Raw genomic sequence first — 24,267 nt, forward strand, 5'->3', positions numbered from 1 at the left:
GTCTTCCTCAATTCCGAGGGACTGCCTATGATGATAAGTCAACAAATCGCCATTTGGCTATTTGACAGAGCCTATTTATTGGCTCTTTCATTGAACTACAGTACGCAGATGACGCGTGCGTCTGCACACACACGAAAGTCGAACTCCAAGCCATCGTCAACACCTTCACCGAGGCATACGAGAGCATGGGTCTTACGCTAAACATCCGTAAGACAAAGGTCCTCTGCCAACCTGATCCCGCCACACAGCACTACTCCGCGATTATCAAAATCCACGACGAGGCTTTGGACAACGTGGACCATTTTCCATACCTCGGGAGCCTACCGTCAGCAAGTGCAGACATTGACGACGAGGTCCAACACCGCCTCTAGTGCACCCTTTGGACACCTGAGGAAGAGAGTGTTTGAAGACCAGGACCTCAAATCTGGCACCAAACTCATGGTCTATAGGACAGTAGTGTTACCCGCCCTCCTATATGGCTCAGAGACATGGACTATATACAGCAGACACCTCAAAATGTTGGAGAAATACCACCAGTGCTGCTTCCGCAAGATCCCGCAAATCCATTGGCAGGACAGACGCACCAACATCAGTGTTCTCGCTCGTGCCAACATCCCCAGCATCGAAGCATTGACCACGCTCGATCAGCTCTGTTGGGTAGGCCACATCGTCCACATGCCCAACACAACCCAAAGCAAGCGATCTACACGGAGCTTCGACATGGCAGATGGGCAGAGGAAACGCTTCAAGGACACCCTCAAAGCCTCCTTGACAAAGTGCAAGATGTCCACCGGCTCCTGGGAATTTCTCGCCCGTGACCACCCAAAGTGGAGGAAGAGCATCTAGGAGGGCACTGAGCACCTCAAGTCCCATCACTGAGAACAAGCAGAAACCAAGTGTGGGCAGCGGAAGGAGCGTGCGTCAACCCAGGCTCCCCACCCACCCTTTCCTTCAACCACTGTCTGTCCCACCTGTGAGAGACTATAGGTCCCGCATTGGACTCCTCAGTCACCTGAGAACTCACTTTTAGAGTGGAAGCAAGTCATCCTCGACTCCGAGGGACTGCCAATGATGATGATTTGGCTATCAGTGAGCTGGCATTAATAAGATGAGAGGAAGTACAAGAACAGTGGTATTTCTCAAGAAGCAGGTCCCAACACCCAATACCTTCATCAATTGATCTCAAACCCAGGTTCCTGCCTTCTTGGCATATTCATCTGCTGTATCTCTCCTTTCCCAGAAACACATTCAGCCATCTTTTGAACATATCTATACTGTTTCCTTCAATAGACTGCCCAAGTCATTTACTTCTTTCATCTCATGCCCTTCATGGTGAAATAATTCAACTTATTTCTCTACTTTCACCAAATTTTAAATGACCGTGTGAATAATTTGTAAACATTATCAATTCACTTTATAACCCTAAACTCTGGAATTCTCTCTCCAAACTTCTCCACTCTCTCTTCTTCAAAATGCTGCTTAAAACGTACCTCTTTGATCAAGAGTTTGCTTACCTATCCTAATGTCTCCTTCTTTGGCTCCATCTGATAACATTCCTGTGAAGTGGCTTGGGGCATTTTACTATATTAAAGGCGCTATATAAATGCAAGTTGCTGTTGCTGGAATGTAGCAGTGTGCGCGTCAGGGCAGACTGCTAACCATCACAGGAGAAAGAGTCTGGGGAAGACTGACTTTGCAGAAGTTGACAGGGCTCGCATGTAAATACCTCTTGTTAGATGGCCTCACGAGTTGAAAGGTAATGGTATGGGGAAAAAAATGGCAATAACGCCTGGCAATACCAGATAACTTGCATGCCATAGGAAGCAGCAGCTTCTGCTGTTTGTATGTTTTATACTCTTTGTTCCTCCCTGTGATATAATATTTTAGTTCTCCCCGATTTGTCCATTATCTCATTGCTGCTTGTGGGATCTTGTTGTGTGCAAATTGGCCATCACGTTTCCTACATTACATCAGCGACTACACTTCAAAATCACTTCATTGGCTGTAAAGTGCTTTGGGACGTCCTGAGGCCATAGAAGGTGCTATATAAAGTCAAGTTATTTATTTCTTTTTTATTCTGCTTTACATCTTGGACTTAACTATTTTATTGAGGCTTTGCTCAAATAACAGAAACTATCAAAATGTAGAGGAGGTGTGCAGAGGGAAAAAAATCAATGTACTCCTCGGCAATAAAAAAAAGTAAAACAGGATTAAAGATGGATATCAGTAGATGATCACTAAACACAACACTAACCAGCTTGTTAAATTAAAATGCTTAATTAAAGGAAAGAGAAAAAAATCAAATAGCTTTAATGTTATCATCCCTAACCAGGAAATTAGATTAAACACTGTTCTGCCCAGTCAGTCAAACCATTGTAAAATCTCATTAACAGTTAGCTCTAATAGAACCATCCAGTCAATGCAGAGTGTCCGAAGAGATGGCCTCCGTTAATCTGCTGAAGGATCATTAATACTCCGAACAGTTACTATCTGTGTTTGTTTCAAAAAAAAAGTATGTCAGCTGACAATTTACAACGCCAGGGAGCCAGCCCAGGGAGACAAACATTCCTCTGGACCTGCTGACAGTCTTAAGAGTTAACTTAAATTGACTTTGCTCAGTTATGGGTCCTCCAATATTCATTGGTGACATGACGCAGCATCTTTGTGAATACTACGATCGTATGGCTTTATGAATATGGAAAGTGTTTCATTGTCATTGTCAAATGCTTGTAGCATGGAACAATCACATCAAAGCATCAATTTAGGATGAACATACAACATATTCTTACTGACCCGGAGGAACGAACACTTGCTTTTAGCAGGCGTAAGAGTTTTAAGGACATTTGCTGGGCAGGAGTTGGAAAAATACTCCAACTCTCCGCCTGCAGAGGCCCTTTACTTTCGCATTCGTATGATCTGTCAGCAAGAGAGGCCACAATTTACGGGCCAATGTGTAATGAAAAGGCTATTCGCATTCCAATTGGCGTGGGAATGTGGTGCACCGTGAGGATGGACGTATCAGGCAACTAATGGCGGTGGTGGGGTCATGTGATAACACCTCCAGGTACATGTCCAGCCACAGTTTGCAACCCTACACTTTCTATTCCTCTTAACATGTATTTATATGTTAATTACAACGTCACCACCCAAGAATTAAATCTGTGAAACAATCACCCACAAGAGGAATTTAAACTGCAGACAGGTACTAGAACCAAATGCCACTGTCGGTTCCTTTCATGCTAACTTCCCTCCACCATAAGGTCAGAAGTGGGGATGTTTGCTGATGATTGCACAGTGTTCCGTTCCATTCGCAATTCCTTGGATAATAAAGCAGTCCATGCCACATGTAGCAAGGCATAGACAACATCCAGGCATGGGCTGATAAGTGGCAAGTAATATTCGCCCCACATAAGTGTCAGGCAATGGCTATCTCCAACAAGAGAGAATCTAACTATCTCCCCTTGACATTCAATAGCATTACCATTGTCAAATCACTCACCATCAACATCCTGGGGTTCACCATTGACTAGAAATTAACCAGCCACATAAAAAATACATCTACAAAAGCAGGTCAGAGGCTGGGTGTTCTCTAGCGATGACTCGCAGCCTGACTCCCCAAAGCTTTTCCACCATCTACAAGGCACAAGTCAGGAATGTGACAGAATACTCTCCACTTGCTTGGTAGAGTGCAGCTCCAACAACAGTCAAGAAGCTCGACACTGGAGTTTAGAAGAATGTGAGGTGATCTTATTGAAACATATAAGATTATGAGGGGGCTTGACAGGGTAGATGTAGAGAGGATGTTTCCCCTTGTGGAGGAGTCTAGAACTAGAGGGCATTGTTTCAGAATAAGAGGTTGTCCATTTAAGATGGAAATGAAGAGGAATTTCTTTGAGGTCGTGAATCTGTGAAATTCTCTACCCCCAAGAGCTGGGGAGGATGGGTCATTGAATATATTTATGGTGGAGACAGACAGACTTTTGAACGATAAGGGAGTGAAGGGTTATTGGGTGAGGGCGGGGAAGTGGAGCTGCGGCCAAGATCAGATCAGCCATGATCTTATTGATTGGCGGAGCAGGCTCTAGGTGCCAAATGGCCTACTCCTGCTCCTATTTCTTATGTTCTTATGACACCATCCAGGACAAAGCAGCCCACTTGACTGGCACCACATCCACCACCTTAAACATTCACTCCCTTTACCAACGGCGCACCGTGGTTGCAGTGTGTACCATCTACAAGATGCACTGTAGCAACTCGCTAAGACTTCTTCGGCAGCACCTCCAAAACACACAACCTTTACCACTAAGAAGGACAAGGGCAGCAGGTGTATGGGAACACCACTAACTCCAGATTCTGCTCTAAGTCACCAACCATCCTGATTTGGAAATATATTGCTGTTCCTTCATCATAGCTGGTTCATAGCTGGAGCTTCCACACCTAACAGTAGTGTGGGAGTACCTTCACCGCATGGACTGCAGCAGTTCATGAAAGCGGCTCACCTTCTCAAGGACAATTAGAGATGTGCAATAAATGCTGGTCTTGCTATCGAAGCCCACATCCCATGAGCGAATAAATTATTATTTTTTTTTAGGATTGCCAACTCTCTGCCGATGTATTCTTGGAAGTTTCATCACATGACCTGGTTTCAACCATCCCATCCAGTAAAACAGCCTTCTTTCTCATTGATAATATTTTTATAACTAATAAACAAAAGTGTTAAATGAAAATGAATAAAGCACAATTTATTTTCAATGCTCCTATGATTTTCCTCCATGGTTTTTCGCAGCGGTGCCCAGAAGACTAAGCTTTAGTCCCTAGAGACTCCAGGACAATATTAAAGAGTTGTCAACCCTTTGCTAACTTGGAGAATGGCTGTGCTTACTGTGGAGGCCACAGTTTGGCCCAATAAACTCCCAATGAATTTGTACTGCAACGTCAGGACAATCCCCGAACTGCCACACACTCCTTCCTCTCAATCCTCACCCACACTGAGGGAAAGTTGCAAAACTTCAATATCAAATTAAGGGGAAATCCTAATTTTAGTTTGAGATTTTAACAAAAATTAAATAGGAAAGCAGAAGACATGGGAATTCAATGCAGTCAAGAAATGCTCCAGAATAGCACTGCAACAAGCCAGTGGGATTTGTTTGCAAGCTCATAAAATATTCAAGTGTTATGTTCAAGCAGATTCAAAAGGATGCAGCATTTCACAATGTACTGCTGTCTTGGTTTGATTTTTTTTCTGATAGCTTTGAACTCTTGCATTGCACAGAGAACAGAAAATTATTTTTAAAAAGTGCCTTCAAAACCAATGTGACAAGATTTCTCCCCGCCCCCACCCCCTGAAAATAAAATCATCTTCACAAAAACAGGAATTTATTTCAACTACAAAGCAAAGTGAGTTGGCTTGGCATATGGCCCATAATCAAAATTGCAGATACGTTTTTTGATGCACTGACCAAGTTGAGCAGAATGCAAATCTAGGCCAAGAATTAGAGCTTCTGGCAACCTACCCTCTACAGAATTCTTGCAAGATTTCAGAATTGTTCCCCCCGCCCCTCACCATAACACAGGAAAAAAAAAATCTCTTCAGTGCCTTCAATAATTTATCACAAGAATGTAACATTGAACCAAGCTGAAGCAAAAGTGGTTCTTGTTGATGAATCCAGACAGTATGTCGCTGCGATAATGTTTGGCCACATGAAAGTAATAACCGGCTTGAAGCAAAACCCAAGGAGGACTTTGTGTGCATCGAGACAGAAACTTGATAGGTGTTATAGAACAGTCCGGAACTTTCCTCAACAGCATGTAAATCTAGTCTATATATGTCTAATCTCAAGTCTTTTCACAGGCAGTTGACTTGAGGAAAAGTGACAGCACTGAGTTCTGAGGCAAAACCGAGAGACAAGAAAAATGTTTTGAAGTGGAAACTTTGCCCATTATGTGAAAGCTCCAAATACCTCACTGTGTTATCAGTACAGTTTAAATTGTACTTTTAATGCCTCTGAATAAAAATACATTTACCTTGCAGTGATAAACCCTGAACTCAGAACAGAAACCAATCAGCTTCAGCCCTTACTGTGCATGTGAGCAAAGACAGCAAACCCTCAGGAACAGAGAAAGGTTAACTGAAAACCTGCTGCTTCAGAGATGAGCAAGTAGCAGTACCGCACCCACTTTTGAATGGGGTTGGGCAATGGACAGATTTGCAGCAGGTCCCTTGCATGTACCTAGTGGTGCTTCGAAGCAAGACTCATCAGTTCTTGCTAACTTTCCAGTGTGTGGTCCAGCAACTGAGGGTGTAACAAGACCAGTAAAGTCATTGTGAATCTAGTGCAGTGCACGTGAGCATCACGTGATCACTGAGTGGCTCTGAAGATGGCTTGGGGCAGTCCATGGTCCAGATCATCTCAGGCCTTGCAGTCCAAGGAGGACAACTTATCGAGAGTAACACATTGAGGCAAAGTAACGCCTTGGTGTCCTAGGTGCTCATAGAGCTAGAAGTCACAGTGTCTGGGGTGGCAAGGAAGAGACAGACTGGGGTGCAAACGTCCTTCAGAGGGAGGGAGCATCGATTGAATAAACCTGCACTGCACAAGAGCATTTCTTAGTGGCTGAGTGGCATGTGGAAGAAGTTACCATTGGACTGGTGAGCATGCAAGACAAGCAAAAAAGAAAGATTTTGAGATGGTGGGGAGGGAAGGAAAAACATTTATACAGTTAACCTTTCTCTGTGATATTAAAGTTGGTCTTCTTAACAACATTCTCCTGGGGAAATCTAACAATGTGAAAAAAACTATCACCCACCTGGGATCCTTCTGAATGCTGTCGATGGACGGTGAGCGTGCCAAGGTGCCCTCGGGAGGGATGGCTGGCCCAGATTTGCTGTATGGTGATTCCACTGAGGGACAGTACTGGAGTGTCCGGTAAGGGTCCCCGTAATTGGCTGCCGGGCCGGTGGCATAGCTGGGTCTCTGGTAGGTGGCCGTGTTCTGGCTTCCCGTGCGCTGCAAGGGTACGGAGTCAACACCGGGGGAGGACGGGGCTACAGTGGGAAAGTAGGGACAAAGCAAGAAACTGAGGACCTGCTCACAGAAATGGCTTACCAGGTCTAGGCAAAAGGAACACCACACGTATGTACAGGGAGGGTTTGAGAGGGGATACAAAATTAATATCAGAATCATGTTAAACATTCCACTGTTAGAAAAAAATACATATCACACCGACAGAACACTTTAAAAGAACTGGTCTGACTTTTAATAATTTTTAATTATGTTGGGCCCGCGGCTCCCTGACGGTCCAATGAGTTTATTATGAGGTAAAGGTATCAAGGGGTAGGAATCAAAGATTGGCAAATCAAGTTGAGGTACAGATTAGCCATGGTCGAAAGAAAGAAAAAGAAAGAACTTGCATGTATACAGTGCATTTCACAACGTCTTTACAACCAAGGAAAGACTTTTGCCTTGTTAACTGTGGCACAGTTGATAACTCTCCCACCACTGAAACATTTGTGGATTCATGTCAGACTCCAGTGACTTGAAGACAAAATCTAGACTGACGCTCCAGTGCAGTACTGAGGGATGTCTGCCCCTCAGGTGGATGAAAAAATCCCATGGTACTATTTCAAAGAAGAGTAGGAAAATTCTCCCCAATGTCCAAGTCATTCTTTAGCCCTCAACTAACACCTAAAAACAGATTATATGGTCATTGTCACATTGCTATTGTGTGCCTCATGTTTCCTATATTACAGCAGTGACTAGATGTAGTAATTATTGGCTGTAATGCACTTTGGGACATCTTGAGGTCATAGAGATACAAGTCTTTCTTTCTTTTCTATTGGTGATTCATTTGGCCGAAGAACTAAATGTCAATATTGATGATACTGTGAAGGCCGTGTCATTGGTCTTGACTATCCGCCAATCAGAAAAAGTCTAATTTCCAAATTTTTACATTTTAAACGGGCACTGAAGGAGAGCAACTCATTTTAAACCCATCTGAGCAGCTGCTATCGAAGCTGCAAGATACTTGCTGTAAAATGACCAGGCCATCTAGGGATAGAATTGAATTTAATGAAGGGAGTGTGTGTTGAAATCATAATGCTTTGAATATTCTTCATTGATTTGCTTTGTTTTCTTGGGTTATAAAGAGATTTTGTGAACTTGATGGGGCCAAAATTTACTTTCGCCCAAAACGGGTCGCACCTTCTGCTCCAGAAGAATTTTCTCCACTGGGTGGGATGAGGTCGACTCTTGAGGTAAATTCAGCTCTTCGTCTTTCTTACCGGCGGACCGGAAGTTAGTCATAATGGGGGCAGAAGTGGGGCGGTAAGTATTATAGAGGGGCGGAAGTGGAGGCGGGACGGAGGCTCCGCCACTGTCAGTCAGCAGTGGAGCGGAGATCACGTCACGACGCGTGTGTGTCACCACGCTCTCCCCTTCACTTAAAGAGGAGAGCCTTCGGCATTTAGAAACTTCAGTCTACTGGGCCACCAGGGAATATTTTGGCCGGGCCAGCGGCCTGGCACCCAAGATGGGGTGCCAGGCTGCCTGTTGGTGGCCCGGCCGAACCTAGGGGCCTAACTGTCGGCCCGACATGGCAGACAACCGAACGTGGCGGCCATGACAGTGCACCCTCCCCCTGAAGGGTCGCCGCGCTGCCGTGGCTCACAGAGTGAAAGCAAGGTGCACCGACAGAAAATGCTGTCGGGGGCACCGCGTGGCGGGTTAATGATTTTTGTAGGTGAATTTTGCGGGAGGTGCGATGGAGGTGCAGGAGATTGGCGGTGCACCCTTTGATGATGCACTTGGGATGGTCGGTAGTGGGAACTGCCAGAAAAATCCCCGAGGTGAATTTCGCTGGCGGCGGCCATTGGACCGGAAGTTGTCAGCTGCTCGACTCCACCTCCTGGCTGCCATTTTCTGGCGGTAAGTGGCCTTTTTGGGGAGCTGAATTTTGGCCCCGATATTTATAAACCAATTTTCTCAGAATATTTTGATCAGTGGAAGAAAGCCTAATGAGATTGGAACATATATGTAGCCCATTTACTTTGTTTGGTGACTAATGATTGGTCCTTAATTCACTTTACAGACCCTATCCATTTTGTTAGGCTGAAATCATGAATTAAGAGGAGGGAATAAAATTGGAAGGGGAAAATCAGCCCAGGTACCCACTCTTGATCACTATTCAGTGACCCCTGTTGAAAGTGTGTTTGGATATTAATTCAGGGCAACAACAACGTATTTATATAGCGCCTTTGACATAGTAAAACGTTCAGCTCTTTGGCAATTTTTTTGGAGCAGGCCAGATGTTGGTCATAATGAGGGTGGAAGTGCGGTGGTGAGCACTCTAGAGGGGTGGAAGTGGAGGCGAGACGGAGTCTCCGCCGCTGTCAGTCATCAGCCTGGCGTTGATGACGTCATGACGCATGTGTGTCACCACGTCTCTCCCCTTAGAAACATAGAAAATAGGTGCAGGAGTAGGCCATTCGGCCCTTCGAGCCTGCACCACCATTCAATAAGATCATGGCTGATCATTCCCTCAGTACCCCTTTCCTGCTTTCTCTCCAGACCCCTTGATCCCCTTAGCCGTAAGAGTCATATCTAACTCCCTCTTGAATATATCCAATGATCTGGCATCAACAACTCTCTGCGGCAGGGAATTCCATAGGTTAACAACTCTCTGAGTGAAGAAGTTTCTCCTCATCTCAGTCCTAAATGGCCTACCCCTTATCCTAAGACTATGTCCCCTGGTTCTGGACTTCCCCAACATCGGGAACATTCTTCCCACATCTAACCTGTCCAGTCCCATCAGAATCTTAAAAATTTCTATGAGATCCTCTCTCATCCGTCTAAACTCCAGTGAAAAGGCCCAGTTGATCCAGTCTCTCCTCATATGACAGTCCAGCCATCCCCGGAATCAGTCTGGTGAACCTTCGCTGCACTCCCTCAATAGCAAGAACGTCCTTCCTCAGATTAGGAGACCAAAACTGAACGCAATATTCCAGGTGAGGCCTCACCAAGGTCCTGTACAACTGCAGTAAGACCTCCCTGCTCCTATACTCAAATCCCCTAGCTATGAACGCCAACATACCATTTGCCTTCTTCACTGCCTGCTGTACCTGCATGTCCACTTTCAATGACTGATGAACCATGACACCCAGGTCTCGTTGCACCTCCCCTTTTCCTAATCTGCTGCCATCCAGATAATATTCTGCCTTCTTGTTTTTGCCCCCAAAATGGATCTCACATTTATCCATATTATACTGCATCTGCCATGCATTTGCCCACTCACCTAACCTGTCCAAGTCATCCTGCAGCCTCCTCACAGCTCACACCGCCACCCAGTTTAGTGTCATCCACAAACTTGGAGATATTACACTCAATTCCTTCATCTAAATCGTTAATGTATATTATAAAGAGCTGGGCTCCCAGCACCGAGCCCTGCGGCACCCCACTAGTCACTGCCTGCCATTCTGAAAAGGACCCGTTTATCCCGACTCTCTGCTTCCTGTCTGCCAACCAGTACATTAACCCCCAATACCATGCATGCGCTTTGATTTTGCACACCAAAGGGGAGAGCCTTTGCCATTTTAAAAGTTTGGTTCATTGAAACATAAAACATAGAAAATAGGTGCAGGAGTAGGCCATTCGGCGCTTTGAGCCTGCACCGCCATTCAACAAGATCATGGCTGATCACCCACTCCAGCACCTCCCCGCAACGCCCCCTCCACACCCCTCGACCTCCCCAGCCGCAAGGACCACATCCAACTCCCTCCCGAATGCCGAACACACCCGGATGTCGAGCCACCAGCTCCGGCCACCCCGGAGCCACGCCCCCGCGACGCCAACCACACCACATCCACCAACCGACATCTGTGCAGTCAACCTGTCCACCCCACTCTGAACACTCCCCGCACCGAGGCACAGAGCCCCCAACACCGCCCCCTCCAACACAATTCGCCCCCCCCAGACCTCCGCTGCAATGTGGCCCCTCCTGTCCCCCGCCCTGGGTCAACAGATCTGGGTTTCTCCGCCCCCCACCTCCACTGGGCTGCTAGGGAGGGTTTCGGCCGGGCCAGCGGCCTGGCACCCAAAAGAGGGTGCCTGTTGGCCCAGCTGAACCCGGGAGCATAACTGTCGGCCCGACCTGGCAATCGGCCGACAAAAAAAAACATGGCAGCGCAGTAGTGCGCCCTCTCCTTGAATGAGCGCTGCACAGCCATGTCGCACACACGTCCAACACAGTGTACTGACAGAAAAAGCTGTCGGGGGCACCGCTCGGCGGGACGAAGATTTTTCCAGGTGATTTTAGATGGAGGTGCGGGAGATCGGCGGTGCGCACTTTGATTACGCACTTAGGAGGGGTTGGCAGCAGTGGGGCAGAACAGGCGACCGCCAGATAAACTATCGAGGAGAATTTCGCGAGCAATGGCCATTCAACCCCAAATTCGGCTCTGCCACGTGGCTTCCGCTTTCCGACAGTAAGAGGCCTTTTCGGGAGGCTGAATTTCCATCCCCAAGGTTGCAAACAGTGTGGTTCAGCTTCGGACAGAAGTTGTGGAGTAGGATGGAGTCAATGGCTATGGAGCGGAGTTTGTGATGGGGATGGAAAACAATGGCTTCGGTTTCCCCAATATTTAATTGGAGAAAATATCTGCTCATCCAGAACTGGGTGTTGGACAAGCAGTCGGACAATTTAGAGACAGTAGAGGTGTTGAGAGAACTGGTGGTGAGGTAGAGCTGTGTGTTGTCAGCATACATGTGGAAACTGACGCAGTGTTTTTGGATGATGTCGCCAAAGGGAAACATGTAGATGAGAAATAGGAGGGGGCCAAGGATAGATCTTGGGGGACACCAGAGGTAACGATGCGGGAGTGGGAAGAGAAATCGTTGCAGTAGATTCTCCGGCTGCGATTAGATAGATAAGAATGGAACCAGGCGATGTGCAGTCCTACCCAGCTGGATGACAGTGGAGAGGCATTGGAGAAGCATGGAGTGGTCAATCATGTCAAAGGCTGCTGACAAGTCAAGAAAGGACGAGGAGGGATATTCTGCCTTTATCACAGTCATAAAGAATGTCATTTGTGACTTTGATGAGAGTTGTTTCGGTACTGTGGTAGGCGCGGAAACCTGATTGGAGGGAATCAAACGTGGAGTTGTGAGAATGATCCACATGGATTTGGGAGGCAACAACACGTTCAAGGACTTTGGAGAGGAAAGGGAGATTGGAGATGGGGTGGTAAGCTTGCAAGAACAGAGGGGTCAAGGGTTGTTTTTTTAAGGAGAGGGGTGATGACGGCAGATTTAAGGGAGAGGCGGACAGTACCTGAGGAGAGAGAACTGTTAACAATGTCAGCTAACAATTTTGGCAGGACCCGATAATGCTTTATGTGGTTCAGCCAGATCTCGCAGTGAATAGCTAAACCAGTTGTCCGCCATATCTGTTCAAGTCTGCATCCCTTGTGCTTAAGGGAGCAAAGATGAGGGCTGTACCAGGGGAAACAGCCAGGGTGAGAGTGAGTAAGAGGGCAAAATTGTCCCTTTTTAAAGCCCCGTTAGCACCTCTAGGGGAGCAATCGGGATGGAAGAGACTTTTTGCCCAGGGGCTGGGTCCGACCACTTCCCGGGAAATTGCCCGGGAGTTTGCAGAGACAGCTATGTCCCGTGGTTAGAGCCCCAGGCTGCCGCACAACCAGTGATGCCGTGCGCAGCGACCCCACATCGCCTTGTGAAATTGCTCCGTGGGCCACGAGGCTGGCACAAGCGGATGTCAACGCCAGGTTCTCAGGTCCGTTTTGGGTGCCGGGTTGCAGGCCCGGTCCAACACTGCCCTGGTGGCCTAGTGGAGGCCATCAGAGGCCTTGCAGAGTGCACAGCAGCCCTCCTCTTTAAGCGAAGGGGTGCGGCGTTGAAGCGCGTTAGTGCTACGCGGAGCATCCGCATAGCGTTTCCCTCACCGCCCCAGTAGCCGCCCCCAAAGGAAGTGGAGCGCGCGAGATTGCGCTCCGCTTTCCTTGAGGGGCGATAAGCTGTATTCAGTGGCGGGGGTGGGACTTCTGCACCGCGCACAGAAAGTCCTGGCCCCAGATTGTTACTGCCCCCAATTGGGGTACAGGGCAATTTTTCCCCTAATTGTTTTAATAGGGACTCAGGCATCAAAGGTGGTGGTGATGGTATGGTTGAGCAGATCGGTTGCTGCAGACATTTTGTGGTGAATGGAGGGCCAAAGGCTGGACAGTTGGGATTTCATAAGTGCAGCTGTAAGAGAGTCAGAAAGAGTTGTTTCCAGAGGTGGACACAGAAGGAAATAGGGTTGGGGGGGGCGGTGGGGGGAGGGGGCGGTGTGGAAGGGGTTGTGGGTGAAGAGCGATACGAGGAAGTGGTCAGAGATGGTCTTATCTACGATTGACACAATGGGAGTAGCAAGGCCAGGAGAGATGGCAAGATTGAGGGTGTGGCCATGAATATGGGTTGAGGAGTTTACATGGAGGGAGAGATTAAGGGAGAATAGGAGGCGAGTGAATTCAGAGGAGTGAGAGCATGATGAATTGAGATGGAGGTTGAACTCACCGAGGATGAGAAGTTGTTCAGTGCAGAAGCTGAGGAAGGAAAGCAGTGAAGATATCTCTGTAATAACATTTTTATGGTACTTGGGTGGGTGGTAGAGAATGAGAATTGTAAATGAGAGGTGAGAGGGGTGGAATAGCGTGAGATGTTCAAAGGAGGAGGAAGTGCCGGAGGGGTAGGGGGACAGACTAAGGTATGATTTGGTGATGAGAGCCACACTGCCACCATGGCGGTCTGAGCGGGGCAAGTGATGGAAGGTATAGCCAGGCGGGGAGGCTTCATGAAAGGGTAAGGTGTCATTGTCCCTCAACCAAGTTTCCGTCAGGGCCATGTTGATGCAATCATTCACGATAAGCTCATGAATGGCAGGGGCCTTGCTCGCAAGCAAATGGAGGGAAATGCAGAGCGGGTCAGTGATGGCTGGCCCACTGATAGCGTCCACAGGGTCAGCGCTGGGGTAGGTGAGTTGGACGGGGAGGAGATTGGCAGAATTAGCCCCCAGTGGGTGCACTGGGTGGGAAGGTCAGCAAGAGAATAGGATGGGACTGCTCGTAAGGAGGCAGCAACGAGTGCCTCGATGGGCCTTTCATAGGATGCCAAGGGAGGCACAGAGGGAAGCTGTAAGCTTAATAAAGAGGGAGTCAAGCCTGGGAAAGCAGCAGGAGAGTAGGAAGGTCAAAGAGTAATGAAGGATTGTGGTCGGGATTTGGGAGTGCCGAGTACCCGAGAGAGGAGAGATGAAAGGAGGCATGATGACAGGAGCGCGCGGTCAGGGAGGGACAGAGAGAAAAGGAATGGGGGAGGAAAAGTGGAAAAGTATTGAATGGCTCGGGTCCAGAGCGACAGCCAAAGTGCGCATGCGAATGGACACGGGGAAAAGCTCAGGTTACATAGGCCTGGTTATGTAGTAGTTAATAGGATACATATTTCCTGATAGCTGGGAATAGGTTGGAGACAATAGTAGGGAGACCAGGGTCAAAGTCAGAGAACCCATGGAGGGACAAAGCCAACGTAAGTCGGGTTGAGCCGGCACGGAGCATCGACATACCGGCATCCAAATTCAGAGCCAGGTGTCGCAGGAAGTGAAATCCAGAAGCTATCTGAAGGGTAGAGAGTTCAAGGATGGAGGTTATTGCTGCAGGAATGAGAGTCGGTAGTGGTGCAGAAAGATAATGGTGACATTGGCGTAACTTGGAGGTCACCGTAGATCAAAGCTATGGAGAAAAAAGTAAAACCACAAGCCAGCAACACTGAAAATCGGTAGAACGAGTCATCCATCATCATCATAGGCAGTCCCTCGCAATCGAGGAAGACTTGCTTCCACTCTAATAGTGAGTTCTCAGGTGGCTGCACAGTCCAATGCGGGAATTGCAGTCTCTGTCACAGGTGGGGCAGACAGTGGTTGAAGGAAAGGGTGGGTGGGGAGTCTGGTTTGCCGCACGCTCTTTCCGCTGTCTGCGCTTGACTTCCGCATGCTCTCGGTGAAGAGACTCGAGGTGCTCAGTGCCCTCCCGGATGCTCTTCCTCCACTTTGGACGGTCTGGGCCCAGGGATTCCCAGGTGCCAGTGGGGATGTTGCACTTTATCAAGGAGGCTTTGAGGACAGACAGCAAGTGAAACAGCAACTGCTAGCTAGAAGTGAACAGAGCTGAAAAACCAGTCGAACCAGTTCAGCAGAGACACTGCCGCTGTTTAAAAGTTAAAAAATCTTTTAGCAGCAGAGACACACACACAGCAGGTAAGTCTTGCAGTGTAATCCATTTTAGTCCAGTGCAGAAAAGTAGTGGTGCAATCCAGTGTAGTTCAAAACAGAAACGCAATCTAGATGTCCAGAGAAGTCCAGGAGATCGGAAGCCAATTTGGGAAAAGAATTCAGCAGCTTAAGACTTGAAGCGACTGAATAGGAGGGCAGAGCCACAGCCGCTGAGTCAAACCGTGTAGTCAGTAGAGCAGCATAGTCCTGTTGGCAGAGGAATCCAGGTGATGGAAGTCAAGTTTCAGTAGAGATCCAGCAGTTGAAAGAGCTCAGTGAGAAAAGACACGCAGGGTCGGGGATGGGCAATGGAGAACAAAGACACGCAGGGTCGGGGGATGGGCAATGGAGAACAAAGACACGCAGGGTCAGGGGATGGGCAATGGAGAACAAAGGCACGCAGGGTCGGGGGATGGGCAATGGAGAACAAAGACACGAAAGGGTTGGGGGATGGGCAATGAATATCAAAGACACGTAGGGTCGGGGGATGGGCAATGGAGAACAAAGGCACGCAGGGTCGGGGGATGGGCAATGGAGAACAAAGACACGCAGGGTCGGGGATGGGCAATGGAGAACAAAGACACGCAGGGTCGGGGATGGGCAATGGAGAACAAAGACACGCAGGGTCAGGGGATGGGCAATGGAGAACAAAGGCACGCAGGGTCAGGGGATGGGCAATGGAGAACAAAGACACGAAAGGGTTGGGGGATGGGCAATGGAGAACAAAGACACGCAGGGTCAGGGGATGGACAATGGAGAACAAAGACACGCAGGGTCGGGGGATGGGCAATGGAGAACAAAGACACGCAGGATCGGGGGATGGGCAATGGAGAACAAAGACACGCAGGGTCGGGGGATGGGCAATGGAGAACAAAGACACGCAGGGTCGGGGGATGGGCAATGGAGAACAAAGACACGCAGGGTCGGGGGATGGGCAATGGAGAACAAAGACACGCAGGGTCAGGGGATGGGCAATGGAGAACAAAGACACGCAGGGTCGGGGGATGGGCAATGGAGAACAAAGACACGCAGGGTCAGGGGATGGGCAATGGAGAACAAAGACACGCAGGATCGGGGGATGGATAATGGAGAACAAAGGCACGCAGGGTCGGGGGATGGGCAATGGAGAACAAAGACACGCAGGGGCAGGGTTGGGGGATGGGCAGTGGAGACTCTGCAGGGGTAGCTTTAAACTTATAGTCTGAACTTGTAGTTTAGGCTGAAATGCCTTCTCTATCTGAGGATATCTTAAGCAATGGCAGAAAGGAGATTGGGGATGAAAGGGCAAAGGGTGGCAATGGATGATCAAGGATACAGTTGAAGAGAAGAGCCGCTCAGTAAGGAGCTGCCAGCCCAGGGACCATCTTGAAAAGACAGGTTTAGTGGAATGCAATCGTACAGTGGTTATGGTACTAGACTGTGAGGTGGAGCACAGCAGCGAGGAAGATTGAGAAGAGGGTTGGGGCGATGACGCAGCCCTGTTTGACCCCGGTCCGGACGTGGATTGGGTCTGTAATGGATCCGTTGGTAAGGATCATGGCTTGCATGTCGTCGTGGAGCAGGTGGAGGATGATGACGAACTTTTGGGGGCATCCAAAATGGAGGAGGACGCTCCATAGACCCTCACAGTTGACAGTGTCAAAGGCCTTTGTAAGGTCGAAGAAGGCCATGTTATAATGTCCGTTGTGCCCCATAGGGGACAAAATCCGCACTGTGACTCCGGGAGGAGCTCCTCAGCCACAGCCACTGACCACACTTGATCAGCTCCACTGGGCAGGCCACATCGTTCGCATGTCAGACACGAGACTCCCAAAGCAAGCGCTCTACTTGGAACTCCTTCACAGCAAACGAGCCAAAGGTGGGCAGAGGAAACATTACAGGGACACCCTCAAAGCCTCCCTGACAAAGTGCAACATCCCCACTGACACCTGGGAGTCCCTGGCCAAAGACTGCCCTAAGTGGAGAAAGTGCATCCGGGAGGGCGCTGAGCACCTCGAGTCTCATCGCCAAGAGCGTGCAGAAATCAAGCGCAGGCAGCGGAAAGAGCATGCGGCAAACCGGTCCCACCATCCCTTTCCCTCAACGACTATCTGTCCCACCTGCGACAGGGACTGTGGTTCTCGTATTGGATTGTTCAGCCACCTAAGGACTCATTTTAAGAGTGGAAGCAAGTCTTCCTCAATTCCAAGGGACTGCCTATGATGATGATGATGGTACTAGATTAGCAATCCAGAGGCTGGGGGTTCAAAACAATGAAACTTTGTTAAAAAGTCAGCTTATTTTTCATGGAAGGGAGTCTAGCACCCCTAAAAGGTCTAGATGACATGTGCATCCAGTACCACACTACATGCTTGACTCTGAACTGTTTGAGCAGGCCACTCACTTCAAAACGATGCCTTCTCTTGGCAACGGAGGATAGGCAATAAACACACATCACCCACATCCTGACAATAAAAAGAGGTTTGGCTGTGATGCCGGTCCCCATGGTCTAATAGCCGACTGGCAATCACTTTCTCGGGCAGCTGCCACTCATGGAATCATAGCCAACAGAAGGGGAGAAGTAAATCATTATTAACTTAACAGCTTGCTGGCTGCACAATGCCTTGCTTAGTACTGGAGAAAGTGGTTCTTAAAAATGCACGTGCTAATCTGCACTTCATTAGCTGATCTCACTACAGTTAGGGATCCACAATCGGCCTCTGGCTCCATGTATGCAAGAGAGGAAAAACGGTCAGATTCCAGTTCCAAAATGCTACCAATGACCCCTGGTAGATGTGCGCAGATGGACACCAGGTGAGCAGAGTGCAGGGGTCAAGCTCGAATATTCTTCCCCACAGGCAGTCAAATAACAACTTGCATTTCTGTAGCACCTTTAACGGAGTAAAACATCCCAGGGAGCAAGAGTGTTCTCAGACAAAAAGGAGATATTAGGACAGGTGATCAAAAGCTTGGTCAAAGAGATAGGTTTTAAAGAGCATCTTAAAGTGGAGAAAGGGAGAGAGGTTAAGGGAGGGAATTCCAGAGCTTTGAGCCGAGGCAGCTGAAGGCCCAGCTGTCAATGGTGGGGCGAAGGAAGTGGGGGATGGACAAGAGGCCAGAATTGGAGGAATGCAGAGATCTACGATGGTTGTGGGGATGGATGGAGGAGGTTACAAAGATAGGGAGGTGCGAGTCCATGGAGGGATTTGCAAATAAGGATGGGAATTTTAATACACTGCCAATAAATGCAGGAAAGGCTCGCAAATGACGAATGTACTCTTATTCGGGTAACAGAAGCAGCAAATGCCCGTGGAATGGTATCTCTGCAAGAGATAATCAGAAGAGGAGGAGAAGAAAATGTGGTACATTTGTGTTTTATATTCCAGCACTTTGACAAAATAATGAACGACTAGAGGAGCATTCATTGTTGGTAATGGAATGCACTTTTAGTTATGTGTTGCCTAACAGGCATCAGAACCTGTTTACTTAATAACAGACAATTTCTTCTGATTTCTGGGTCAGAAAGATAGGTTTTAAAAAGCATCTTAAAGGAGAAGAGAAAGGTTTAGGGAGGGAATTCCAGGCAATTTCTTCTCCATTATGCCCTCACACTTTTGTGAGATCATTACTCAAAGCACTTGGCACATTTAAATAGCGGAGTGTCCATTTGTACTGTCCTTTTTCTGTCCTTCTGTGCCTGCGTCCTCTCGACTCTGCCCCCAATGCCTCTCGCCTGAAACCGGAAGTGGGGGCCATAAGCAGAAATGGGGCACCACAATGGACAGACCACATTGTTTATCAGAGCCTGTGGGTGGCGGGGAGCGAGCCTGCGAGGGGCGGCAGAGACGGGTGGCGGGGAGAGAGACGGGGGTGTGGGGGGGGGGAGGGGAGCGAGACGGCGGGGGAGGGGGAGAGAGACACGGGGGGGGGGGATGGGGAGAGAGACATGGGGTGGGGGGCGGAAGAGAGACACGGGGTGGGGGGGGGGAAGAGAGACACGGGGGGGCGGAAGAGAGACACGGGAGGGGGGGGGAAGAGAGACACCGGGGGGGGGGAAAGAGAGACAGGGGTGGGGGGGGAAAGAGAGACACCGGGGGTGGGGGGGAAGAGAGACACTGGGGGGGGGAAAGAGACACGAGGGGGAGAGACACGGGGGGGGGGGAAAGAGATAGGAGGGTGGGGGGAAAGAGACACGGGGGAGGGGGGAGAGACACTGCAGGGGGGGTGGGGTGGAGACAAGGGAAACGGGAGGGGAGAGAGAGAACTCAGGGAAGACGGATCATGTTCTCCCAACCCCCTTTACACCCACACCCAATTTCTTGTGTGTTATAAGGGACATCATTGGAGTGGATGAAATCCCGAGGTCACGACATTGTCACTATTCACTTCATACCCAATAAACCTGTTAACAATCCGTGATCCACACACAATGCCCCATCTATGGTGGGTGGGGGGGGGGGGGTGGTGGGCAGAGCAGAGGTAAGGTCATGCACTTGTGCTGGGGTAAGGGACTTCGGCTGGGGGAGGGATGCACTTATGCTCGTGTAAGGGACTTCGGCTGGAACTTGGTGGCTTTTGGGGAGATCTATCCTCTGTGGCTTCTGAAGTCAAAATGGATCGAATTACAATTGCAAAGCCAGTTAGAACTTGTGTTGGGCGGTTCCAGTTACACATTCCAGAGGAACTTCAGGGTGTGGTTTATCCTCCAAGGGGACCACTCAGCAATAGGTCATGATAATGGATGGCCAATCAGAGACAAGGCGGTCATTTTGGCAGTACAAATAAACGCAGCCTTTAAATAGTGCAAATAGCATCATGGTACATTTAAATATTGCAATTGACATGTGGCTCATTTAAATAGCGCAAATGACCTGCTGTACATTTAAATAATAGAAATGACTTGTGGCACATTTAAATAGTGCTAATAACTCTTTTTTTTGTGTAAGTCAATTGTAGAGAACAAAATGTTTCCGATAACATACCTAAAATAAACCCTTTGGCCAAATTAATTCCCTGAACAACTAATTAGCAAACCATGGCTCTCGGCTGTATTTTACAACATGGCATTATCTTCCTCCAGGCTCATTGATCCGCTAAAGGGTTAAACCCCTGGGGAATGTTATGGCAAAGGCAGAGCAATTCACGTTGCCACAGAATTGACTTCTATTCAGCTGAACCTGTGAAGCATCACAACTCCTTTTCGAGGGGTGGGGACATGATAATTTTGTGTGGGCGAGTGGGGTAAAAAAGAAAAATCCAACACATTAACTTTATCTTTCAGATGCATCGGACCTATGTGCACTTCCAGCATTTTCTGTTTTTAATTTCAAGTTTCTAGGAGTTGACACAGAAAGGAGAGGATTTAATCAACTGCCACTTAATCTATGCCCAGGCCTGGGGTAGGCAAGCTCTGATCCAAACTTGAATAAGTTGCACGTTGCTATCTTGTGAAATGGCATTTAAGATATATCGGGTTATTTCACTCTTTATTAAAGAACTTGCTCTGAAACACCAAACAAAATGAGTTAGATCAGCACAGATGCGTTTAAGGGGAAGCTAGATAACTGCATGAGGGAGAAAGGAATAGAGGGATATGTTAATAGGGTTTGGTGAGGTAGGGTGGGAGGAGGCACTTGTGGAGCATAAACACCCTAATAGACCAGTTGGGCCCAAAGGCCTGTTTCTGTGCTGTAAATTATATGTAATTCCATGTAATTCTATGTAAGTACGGGATTTCCTATTATAATGTACAGAGACAGTTGGAAGCTACACGTTTGAGGCAAGTCGTGAAGGCCGACAATAAACAGCAACTCAGCAGCTTTAAGGAGCTTTCAACATGCCATTCAGGGAAAAGCCCATTCTCTCTAATTACATTTAAATAAGGAGCACTATCACTCAGAATACCGGCGTGTTCAATGTAATTCAACGTAATTCAACTTTAATTGTAATGGTCGTCCATCTTAATTATTTCAGCTAACACCAAAAGATAAGTTGGAATTAATGACTTGCGCTTTTTTTGAGGGACCAGTTGAAGGGATGAATTCTTGGGTTTCATCAGGATGTGGGATTACTGTGCCTGGCAACAATACACTCAGTGACATTCCTGTATGGCTCAGAGACGTGGACCATATACAGTAGACACGTCAAATCGCTGGAGAAATACCACCAATGCTGCCTCTGAAAGATCCTGCAAATCCCCTGGGAGGACAGACGCACCAACGTCAGTGTTCTCAATCAGGCCAACATCCCCAGCATCGAAGCACTGACCACACTCGACCGGCTCCGTTGGGCAGGCCATATTGTCCGCATGCCGGACACAAGACTCCCAAAGCAAGCACTCTATTCGGAACTCCTACATAGTAAGCGAGCCCCAGGTGGGCAGAGGAAACGTTTCAAGGACACCCTCAAAGCCTCCTTGATAAAGTGCAACATCCCCACCGACACCTGGGAGTCCCTGGCCAAAGACCACCCTAAGTGGAGGAAGAGCATCCGCTAGGACGCTGAACACCTCGAGTCTCGTCGCCGAGAGCATGCAGAAAACAAGCGCAGGCAGCGGAAGGAGCGTGCAGCAAACCAGTCCCACCCACCCTTTCCTCCAATGACTGTCTGTCCCATCTGCGACAGAGACTGCAATTCCTGTACTGGACTGTACAGTCACTTGAGAACTCACTTTTGGAGTCTTCCTCGATTTTGAGGTACTGCCTATGATGATGAATACTTAGTGGTAGCAGAGTGCTCCCAGGGCAGGCACAGCATGGGTTGGATGCAGAATGAGGTGCACTCGGCTCTTCCCTCTCACCCGCAACCCTTTCATCCAATAACGTGCTTCAAATCTAACTGAGCAATAGTACCCGCTACTGACAACATTTGTTTCGGTTTTCATTCTCCTCCATCCCTGCAATCCTCCGAGAATTCCACATTCCTCCACTTCTGTCCTCTTGTGCATCCCAATTTCCGTCGTTCCACCATTGACGGCTGCACCTTCAGCTGCCTAGGCCCTAAGCTCTAGAATTCCCTCCCTAAACCTCCTTTCCTTTCATAAGAACATGAGCATGAGTAGGCCATCTGGCCCCTCGTGTCTGCTCTGCCATTCAATAAGATCATGGCTCTCTCTCCTCTTTTAAGATGCTCCTTAAAGCCTAACGCTTCGATCAAGCTTTTGCTCATCTGTCCTAATGTTTCCTTCTCGGTTCTGTGTCAAATTTTGTCTGATTTATGCTCCTGTGAAGCGCCTCGAGACGTTTTACTATGTTAAAGGATTTATATAAATGCAAGTTGTTCTTGTTGTTGTAAATGCATCTCCACAATAATAAATCACTTACTCTCATCAGCTCTAAAAAAGGTAAAAACATGTTTGTACCAGACTCTGGTCAGCAATCAGTTAACATTGACCTTCTGTGAGATGCACATTTACATCTGTTCAAAAATAGTGCGGCCCACAAAATAGTAAGAAAATAACCTTATTACCTAAAGTATCAGGGCACCTTATTGCTTGGTTATTACCTCTTTAACAGGTAACAATGTGGTGGTGGTGGGAGGATATGTGTTCTGCTTCTGTACATGGCTATCACCAGAATTAGTCACATCTTCCACACCTCACCAACTCTCAAGAATATTTGGGTTTGTAAACTGAGAGAAGTGTATCAGGAAGACCAGGGAAAAACTAAATTGTTCGTTGAGCAGACTTTGTTTTTTTAGGTCATAGATGGTTTAAGGGGAAACTAGACAAACAGATGAGGGAGAATTGAATAGAAGGGTATGTTTTTTAAAATTCATTCCTGGGATGTGGGCGTCGCTGGCAAGGCCAGCATTTATTTCCCATCCCTAATTGCCCGAGAAGATGGTGGTGTGCTGTCATCTTGAACCGCTGCAGTCCGCGTGGTGATGGTATTCCCATAGGGCTGTTAGGAAGGGAGTTCCTGGATTTTGACCCAGCGACTATCAAGGAACGGCGATATAGTTTCAAGTCAGGAAGGTATGTGATTTGGAGGGGAACTTGCAGGTAATGGTGTTCCCATGCACCTGCTGCCATTGTCCTTCTAGGTGGCAGAGGTTATGGATTTGGGAAGTGTTGTTGAAAAAGCCTTGGCGCGTTGCCGCAGTGCATCTTGTAGATGGTACACACTGCAGTCATGGTACGCTGGTGGTGGAGGGAGTGAATGTTTAAAGTGGTGGATGGGGTGATAATCACGTGGGTTGCTTTGTCCTGGATGGTGTTGAGCTTCTTCAGTGTTGTTGGAGCTGCACTCATCCAGGCAGTGGCGAATATTTCATTACACTCCTTGTAGATGGTGGAAAGGCTTTAGGAAGTCAGGAGGTGAGACATTCGCCACAGAATACCCAGCCTCTGACCCGCTCTTGTAGCTACAGTATTTATGTGGCTGGTTCGGTTAAGCTTTCGGTCAATGGTGACCCCCAGGATATTGAAATTGGGGGATTCGGTGATGGTAATGCTGTTAAATGTCAAGGGACGGTGGTTAGACGCTCTCTTGTTGGAGATAGTCATTGCCTGGCATGAATGTTACTTGCTACTTATCAGCCCAAGCCTGAATGTCGTCCAGGTCTTGCTGCATGTGGGCAGGGACTGCTTCATTATCTGCAGTCATCAGTGAACATCCCCATTTCTGACCTTATGACGGAGGGAAGGTCATTGATGAAGCAGTTGAAGATGGTTGATGGGGTTAGATGAAGAAGGATGAGAAAAGACTCGAGAAGTAAATACTATGTAACTTTATGAAAGTGTCTTTTAAAATGTTATTATCGTCACATCAGAAGTGTGCATTATGAAGTATCATATTGGAAAACTGCATTTGTCTTTCCCTTTGGCATTTCTTTTAATGATAGGAAGTAAAATCACGTGATGTTGTGACACGGCCCGTCAGACCAGGCTCCGCACCAATGATTCCAGACCAGGCGATGCTGATCTCAGAGAGAGGGAGGCAGTCAGTTAAGAACCGACAACTCTAAAAG

At 48.0% G+C, this 24,267-nt stretch overlaps 1 protein-coding gene across 3 annotated transcripts in view; it reads right to left on the reverse strand.

Annotated features, from left to right (window-relative positions):
- Positions 1–24,267, reverse strand: part of LOC139264313 (catenin delta-2-like) — a 1,401,072-nt gene that overhangs the window by 352,280 nt on the left and 1,024,525 nt on the right. For all 3 annotated transcript variants that reach the window (XM_070880575.1, XM_070880576.1, XM_070880577.1), the window contains one exon: positions 6,808–7,045. In XM_070880575.1, coding sequence (XP_070736676.1) covers positions 6,808–7,045 — 238 coding nt within the window. The remainder of the gene's footprint in view (positions 1–6,807; positions 7,046–24,267) is intronic.

The sequence above is a fragment of the Pristiophorus japonicus genome, chromosome 5, assembly GCF_044704955.1.
Source record: "Pristiophorus japonicus isolate sPriJap1 chromosome 5, sPriJap1.hap1, whole genome shotgun sequence".
Classification (NCBI taxonomy): Eukaryota; Metazoa; Chordata; class Chondrichthyes; family Pristiophoridae; genus Pristiophorus; species Pristiophorus japonicus.